We start from the raw sequence: 8,741 nt of genomic DNA on the forward strand, positions 1-8,741 counted from the left end.
GCTCTTCATCTCACACCATATCACATCGGAAGACGTCTGAGTATTGCCAAAGCTCACATGAACAGCTTTGTGGGACAGTGGGACATGATATGTTGTGACAAAGAATATTTCCAAAAGAATACATTTTGCTATATACCATAACGAAAAGTTCTTCAATGTATAGGTTATCTTCACTGACGAAAAAAGTTCAATTTGGATGGTCCTGATGGTTTCAACGGGTACTGGCGTAATTAACGAAGGGAGAAATAGGTTTTTTGAACCAATAATTTTGGGGGAGGCTCGTGCATGGTTTGAACGAGATTCTGTGCAACCGGAAAGCTCAAGATAGTTTTCACGTCATTCAAGAATTAAATACATGTTCTGGAATCCTCTCTTCTACCGTTTTTGCGAAGATATCGTCACAAAAAAATCACATTCCAGCAAAACAATTCTACTATTCAGACCAGCAAGGAAACTAAGTAGTGGATTAAGAACCAAAAACTAATTTTTTTGGACTGGCCGGCTCGCTCTCCAGACTTGAGTCCGGTTGAAAATCTTAGGGGATCCTTGTACGCAGAATCTACACTGAGGGAAAATGGTACACCACGATTGAACAGCTCAAGGTCGAAGTTTCGGAAATATGGAAAAATATCGAGAAATCCGTTCAGCACAATTTGGTAAATAGTATTCCAATACGAATTTTCCAGGTTATAAGCCGAAATGGCAATGTTGCCAATTATTGACATTTTAATCAACCGATCGTTTTAAATTTTTCATTGATAATACATATGAATTTTGAAATTGACTTATAGAAACTGGACAGCTGTAATTATCATATTTAAGCACAACAAATAAACAAACAACTCTTTTGAACGAAATTTACGTTACATATACTTTATTCTAAGCATTCAACAATGTATGAATTTATCTTGTTGAAATTATATCTGTTTGTGTTGCACCGAAATAGAATCAGGGCGGTCTTATAGAAGTTGGACAGAGTGTATAACACCGATTCCGACTCTCCTTAGTGCGAGAGAGCCGCCCGAATCGCAAACACAGAGATTTATGTACCTAGTCTTCAGCAGTTCCTCAACGGTTTTATGGATGAAAATGTGTTCGATCCTGTCTTGCAATGTTTTTAACGGTTCCGTTTGTTCTAATTCTAGCTTGGTTTCTCAACTGCATTGGCATCTGGACAGCCTGTGCCTAAGAGTTCCGCGGAGAAGACTATTCGTTTCAGCAAGGGACAACCTCTCTCGATTCGGTCCCGCTATTTTGTTAACAAAGCCTATCGCGCGGCAGCAGAATAGTCGAAACGGAAGCACTCATCGCTCTCAACACAGGCTGCATACCCGAGTGTACATATCCAGAGGTAACCGCGTGGCGCGACGACACGTAGGTTCGAATGTCTCCAGCAGGCTCTGGATACTCATGACAGTGAGATCCAACTTACGCGTGAGTTCTTTCTGATCGATGGTGATTTTTAGGGGTTTCCACTGCAATACCCTTGATTTTTATGAAGAGCACCGCTTATTTTGTGATTATCGCTGCATATGTGTCTAGGTGACAGTTGGAAACCGACTGAGGATACCCACTAAGCCAAGTATTGCCCCACGCTTGGTGGTGCCCATCGGAACCACCTAGGGTTTACCTATCGCTGGAAGATCTGTGCATAGATCCATCTCTGAGAGGTAATAGTTCGTTAGCGGTTCAGCGCCCGTTTATATCAGCCACCCAAATATTTGTTGAGCTTGGTGGTGTGAACCCTGCATACTTCCTGTATTGCCGATTGGGGCGAATTCTTGAATCACTAGCTCAACGTCGCTGAGGTTGTTCTTACGTTTACTATGCACCGTTTCTCCACTTTTATCCTTCACTACAGTCTGCTTCTTACCAGTACTCTGGGTTTTGGCGGGGTTGCCGGTAACCAGTGTTTTCAAGTTCGCTTCCAACAGAAAAGATCACTGCTTTCGAGGTTATCAAGTAACGGAATGCAGCTTCCTTCACTTTCATCGCGACCCAGGATGCAGTGTATTTGTTTGTTCTTCTCCTTTATTTCAGGCCTTGTGTCTCTGAGAAGCCCTTAAGAGATTTGCAGAAGGCTTTAAGAGATTTGCAGAGGTTTTTTGGAGTGTGCACATGACGACTCTTCCATCCGCGAGATCTGCAGTTGACAATGGCTTTTTGGTTTCGACCAGAGCTGCATTTTTTCATCAATGTCAATGACAACTGACGAGCCACGTTAGTCGCTTCTTACTGACAAAAATCTTGGTCAAATGATGACTGACGGAGTACGATGCAACACTATGCATGTTACTGAGCTTCGTCAAAACGTTTTGACCGACCAAGTAGGCGGCAAAATTGTCAGCAACGAATTGATGATTGTCGCAGATTGCATTTTATCTTCATCAAGCAAAGGTTCGATTTTCGTTCCGTTTGTTGTTTCTTGTATTTATTGAAATAAATACTATGTCGAACACGCAATGACGAGTGAGCGATAGCAAATCATTTAGGCAACGGAATATATAATTGACCAAAGCTTGGAAAATATCTACATGCTGAAATAATGAAGAAATTTATCGCTTCGTTGAAATTTCTGCCCGAGATCCTGCCAAATTGACGTATTTGAAAGTCCGTTTAGTTTTAGTCCTCGAAGTTTTAGCATTTTATATGAGAATGGTTGTCAGATTGCCCAACGTAAACAAATGCACCCTGGTAAACGTGTAAAATTCCATTACATCAAGTGACATGGTATTTCCCGTCTTGACGATCATAGGGCACTGACTTGCAACATGCTATGTTCGTCAACACACTCTGACAAATTATTTATCATTGAAGAGTGAGGAATTTGTTTTGTCGGTTTATATTTTGTTGCACGTTGTTTGGTGGTAATGTTGCAATGGTCGTCATAGTACCCCAAATATATGCAGTGACAATGACAAATTGCAGCTCTGGTTTCGACAACGGTTTTGCTGCATTTAGCGAAACTTCTTCCAGTAAACGTTTCGTCCCTTTTGTTAGTTGGTCAAGTATCCCCTGGATCGCCAGGAGGGAGCGGGGGTAGTGTAGGTGCCGACCAATATACTTTGCTTTGATTGCATTGGGAACGAGAACAAAAAAACGCGTTGTCTTTTCGAGTGATCGAACAATTCTTACTGGAGAAAGTATTGTGTTTTTTTTATCACATTTATTTGTTTCTTAGGCTCATTAGCATTTTATCTGTAACAGAGGCGGGTTTTTATCGTGTACATGTACATATGTTTATGTTCCTATAAATTGTAAATTACACATTAGTAGTAGTAGCCATTTAGGCGTTAGGTTTTTCTGTTCCATTACATTATGGTAAATTACACTGTAGTAGCCATTTAGGCGTAAGGGTATTCTATCTGTTCTTCCATTGTTCAGCAGACCGGACAGCGGAGACAGTTGATAATGATCATTGTTGGGTTATTTATAGAACAGCAGCCCGATGTTTCTTGCAGAGCAGAGCAGTTGTATGGATGAATCGATCTTATTTCGACCGTGGATCGTTCTCCATCGCTGATGATGGTTGCGTGGACGTAGTTATTCTATAACAACACAAAGATGGTCAATTGAGGGCCCTGAGTTTGAACTCACGATCGATCGCTTAGTAAGCGAACGCGTAACCAAATGGCTACGAAGACCCCCTAAAGTATTGTGTTGTTATATTGAATGCTATGTAGTCAATAATTATAAATCGAAAAAAAACAAAGTGACAATTGATTCAAATTTCTTATCAACCAGAAGTTCTGCCATGCGAGAAAATTATGGTAATCGCTGGGTGCCAGGTCTGGATTATATGGTGGATGCATTAAAACATCCCGCTCAAGCTCCCGGAATTTCTAACCAGTCACCATAGACATGTGTGGTCTGATGGAATACAATTCTGGCCAATTCTGGACGTGTCTGGTCAATCGTGCTTCAAACGGTCCAGTTGTTCACAGTAGTGATCAGAATTTAGTGTACCGTTTTGTCTCATATTCCGAACAGTCTCAAATTCCGAACACTTCATTTTTAAATATAAATTTACTAAACTTTTATGTTTAGTAAATTGCAGGAAATCAACAACTTTCAGCAATTGCAGTAAATCAACAACCTTCAGCATTCTACGAAAAGCTCTACGCAGTGCTTAATAATAATGTGCCTCGCAGAAAACGATCATTCAGCTCAATGTCCAGTAAACCGTGGTGGACCCGTGAACTCCGAAACTTGTGCAACATTCTCAGGAAAGCTCGTCACCGCTTCTTCAATTCGAAGTCTACAAACGATCGAAACTACCTCCAAGAGGTTGAACTACAGTATAAAACAACGCTGTCAGACACCTACGGAAACTATATAGCCACCATTCAAGCCAGAGTTAAGCAAAACCCGGCGTGCTTCTGGGACTTTGTGAAGAAAAGGCAATCATTCACTCGCATACCACGTAGTGTGAGCTTTAATGGTGCCCAAGCCAACTCAATCGATGAAACCGCAAACCTTTTCCCTACGTTTTTCGAGGGCGTGTTCAGCAAAGCATCACCCGTACCAAGAGGCGACTGTTTCGCTCACATTCCTGCGTACAACATCGACCTCCCTGTCATCCAGTTTACCGAAAACAAAATTGTGAGAGCTATCGACGACTTGGATATCAAAAAAGGATGCGGGATGGATGGAATACCTCCCATATGCTCAAAAACTGCTCCAAAGAGTTAGCGGCTCCGATCACACATTTATTCAACCTGTCACTTCGCCAAATGACCGTTCCGGATGCCTGGAAAGCTGCTTACATCGTTCCCATCCACAAATCTGGTAGCTGCAAGATGATGGAACATTACCGTGGTGTTACAATACTATGCTGCATTGGCAAAGTATTCGGAAGACTGGTGCACAATGTTTTTTATAGCGTGATGTCCCCCATCATTTTTGAAGACCAACACGGATTCATGAGGCGTCGATCTACAACATCGAACCTCATGTGCTACATTACTGCCTTGTCTCGCGAAGTAGAAGAGAGACGACAAGTTGACGCAGTATATGTTGATTTCGCGAAAGCATCCGACACGGTTCCGCATGTCCTTCTCATCGAGAAGTTGAAACACATGGGATTTCCGGATTCACTTACGAATTGGATTTCCTCGTACTTGTGTGACAGAACCGCATATGTCGCCCTTTACTCAACTCGATTCCGTGTCTTGAACACCACATCTGGAGTACCACAGGGCAGCGTTCTTGGGTCGATGTTGTTCAATATGTTTATTAACGACTTGTACTTTCTGCTTTCTTCGTCCAAACTTTAATTCGCCGATGACCTAAAAATCTTCCGCACCATCGATTCGACTTCAGATTGTGATGCGCTCCAGGCAGATATCATCACAATGTTGGCATGGTGTAGCGACAATGGGATGCGTGTGAACAGTAATAAATGCAAAGTCATTTCCTTCGCCCGGCGTCAGAGCCCTGTCAGTCATCAATACTTGATGGAACCGGAAGTATTGGAACGTGTATCGTCCATGTACGACCTTGGAGTCACAATCGACTTCAAACTCAGATTCGGTAAGCACGTGGCCGCTACGACCGCGAAAGCTTTCTCCGTACCCGGACAGATGCCAGCTTCTAGGTCTGGAAACACTATCAGCTAGACGAGTCCCGATTCAGCGATTATTTATATTCGATATTCTCAGAGGATCTATGGACTGTGCTGAATTGCTCGCACAGATCCCGTTCTACATTCCTCCTAGACGATTTCGGAACTCCCCACTATTAGCAGAGCCATACCATAGAACGAACTATGGCTGTAACAACCCGTTCGATTCCTGCCTTCGCCAGTTCAATTTTATTTCTCACGAGTACGATTTTATTCTGACGAAAAACGCATTTAAAAATAGAATAAGAAGTTTACCATAGTTATAAGAAAACTACAGTCTGTGCGACTTGTCGAAGACGGTGTGAATAAAATAAAAATAACTGAATAATGAAAACACAGACATTCTATAATTATAGGCTTCATTCTGACATCATTTACAGGTATCAATAAAGCCTATAAGTTTAGAAAAGCCTAGCCTATAATTTATAATATTAGACATTTGCAAAAAAGTGATAGTCAAAACCAATGATAAAATGTTTGCGTTGGCAAATTCCGTAAAAAACAAGCATCGTTAATTTTTCAGTTTTTGTAGTTGTTTCAGCTGTTTTGATTGCTGTTTTCATGTTAAGTGCTAGAGAATGTAAGAACCTACAATAACTGGGTGAAAAAAAATTATATTTTATGCAGAAATCTTCATTAAAATTAGTGTTCGGAATATGATTCAAGTTTCTACGCATGATTCAAATTGCGAACACTTCATTTTTCAATGTGATTTTACTGTACTTTCATGTTATAAATAATTTAATAATCAAAACCTTGACATTCGTTTTGTTATAGATTTCATTTTAACATCATTTACAGGTATCGATACCGATATTGCGCCCTTGGGCCCGAAGCCATGTAAACTATAAAATGCAAAGTACAATCAATAATTACGAAAGCAAAATCCAAATTTTTTGCGAGTATAACATTTTTCCAAAAAATACTAGCTTATTGACTTTATTTGATATATCGATCATATGAATCGGTCCAGTAGTTCAAAAGGTATGATTTTTTTTAAAGAAATGCATCTTTGCTGTTCGGAATTTGAGACAAAAGTGATTAAACATATTTTTAGTTTTTCACCATGAATATTCATTTGTAAATCTATTTTATTTTAGTCAAGTTAAAAAGAAGGCTCTATTGTATCTAACAAGCGATTTAACTTCGCGAAAGAGTACCATTTTGAGTAATGAGACACTGTTTAATGACCACCAAATTCCGAATTTGAGACAAAACGGTATAAACTACAGAAAAGAATTATTTTTTTCAAATAAAAAAAAATTAAAAAATTAAAAATAATTGCACGTATTTAGCTATTACAGTATTGGCACCATACACATCATTTACAACTTCAGCAATCTGGCTTGCATTTTCGCCTTTTTAGATAAAAAGAGGTTTAAAATGTACCGATTTTTCTCTTTGTTGGCTTCTATGATTGACACCGTGTAACTCACAACTGAATAGAACAAGCAAAAAATAGTAAATAAGTTTTACAGTGTAAAATGTCTTCTTTACAACGAGCATAAACTTAAAATTGTATGATCGATATTACGCGAGATATTGACCACAGAGCCAGCTACCGAGGAAATGATGGATTACTTATTCCCCAATCTAATACTTTTTTTATGTTTCATTTGATTTATTTGGTCATCGAGTAAATGTATATTTTTTAAACTTTCGACCCAATTCTGGAAATACTTCCGAATAACTCATTCCTCGGGACACCGGAAGGACGGTCTCTCTCATGATGACCGTTGGACGAACCTCGGGTGCTCAATTTTGCCGACGTTTTTGATATGCACCCGTATGTGTGTGTGTGTGCTCATGTGCGCTCATGTAAGTTGAGGTTATCATTGCTCCATACGTTTGTGTTCGTCGCCCAGAAAATTTATGTTCTCGGGCTGGAAGTTTACTGTGCTCAAAGTGTTAATTAAGTTTGGATGTACTTGGCATTATTTCTGTTATTATTATTACTCATATGCATAATCGAGGGTAGCTCTCGAGTGGGTCCGCAAAATGAATTGGGATCGGTCGAGGTGGGGAAGTATGTGGTCGGTTCCCTGCGGTGGCAGTGAAAATGATTTTCCCTCTTTTCTACCGGTTTGCTGTTTTTCATTCTCAGATTACTTCGGATAAGTTGCTGGCTGCAGTTGATGCTTACAAATTTACGTTGTTCGTTTACGGACACGAAATGCTGGCGGATTTCACCTGTCAGGTAGAGTTCCAGGATCGAGCGGATAGCTTGCTGGTGCTGATGGCTAGGTCGTGTCCGAACTTGTCAGTGTTGGTAAGTGTTTGACGCTGTAGTAACCCGTGTGTGTCTCACATTATAACTCTCTCCCACGCAGATGGTTCGCGAACGCATCTCAACCGCCACAGCTCTGCTGATTGCACATTCAGCCCAAAATTTGCGCCATTTTTACGTTCGTCGTAGTCAGCTGATAGTGGAGTGTGATTGGCCCAAAAACCCTGAGTGGAGCAACGAGTTTCATCACTGGTTACGAACGGCGTCCCGTAGCATCGAGAGCACCCAGAAGGAAGTCTCGCAAATTCTGCAGGCGGACTGGCGAGCACTGAGCGAAGAACACTTTCAAAAGACCTCCCTCGTTAAGCATGTGGACCATTGAAAAATAAATAATGGAATAAAGAGGGCGACAACTAGAACATAAATGCGAACTTCCACGGGATTGTTTTTATTGCAGTTAAGATAATCGAGCAATTATTACTTGAACCTTGCACTGTCCATGGCTGTGGCATGTTATCAAAGCTGTGTTCCTTAGGAAACAACACAAGAGGGCTCGGTCCCTTCTCTTGCCTTATAGTCTAGTGAAATTTCTTGAAACTTCATTATCAGCAAACATTGCCCTCTTTGCTGTCGTTGTCTATTGTATCGGAGTAAAAATACTTGCCATGAACGCCGACCAAGGACGTTCGGTGTTACTTCCTGCCTACTCCATTAGTTTGAGTAGCATTATTGAATCAGCTGAGCGGTTTCATCTGGGGCTCAACCGGGCTTAGGTTCGAGCTGTAAACAACCACAGGCTTTTAATAGGCAATTGTAGTCGATGATAATTGAAAAATTATCTGAAACACTTCATTGCTCCAGGTTCATAACGCTTATGGTACGAGACGTTGA

The 8,741-nt window shown here is 40.7% G+C and overlaps 1 protein-coding gene across 1 annotated transcript in view; it reads left to right on the forward strand.

The window, feature by feature from the left end:
* LOC129768269 (uncharacterized) overlaps positions 1-8,281 on the forward strand; it is a 58,615-nt gene extending 50,334 nt beyond the window's left edge. The window contains exons 5-6 of the mRNA XM_055769792.1: positions 7,728-7,892; positions 7,954-8,281. Of these exons, the coding sequence (XP_055625767.1) occupies positions 7,728-7,892; positions 7,954-8,232 (444 nt within the window). The 3' untranslated portion in view covers positions 8,233-8,281. The remainder of the gene's footprint in view (positions 1-7,727; positions 7,893-7,953) is intronic.
* The last annotated feature ends 460 nt before the right edge of the window (positions 8,282-8,741 follow it).

The sequence above is a fragment of the Toxorhynchites rutilus genome, chromosome 2 (assembly GCF_029784135.1).
Source record: "Toxorhynchites rutilus septentrionalis strain SRP chromosome 2, ASM2978413v1, whole genome shotgun sequence".
Classification (NCBI taxonomy): Eukaryota; Metazoa; Arthropoda; class Insecta; order Diptera; family Culicidae; genus Toxorhynchites; species Toxorhynchites rutilus.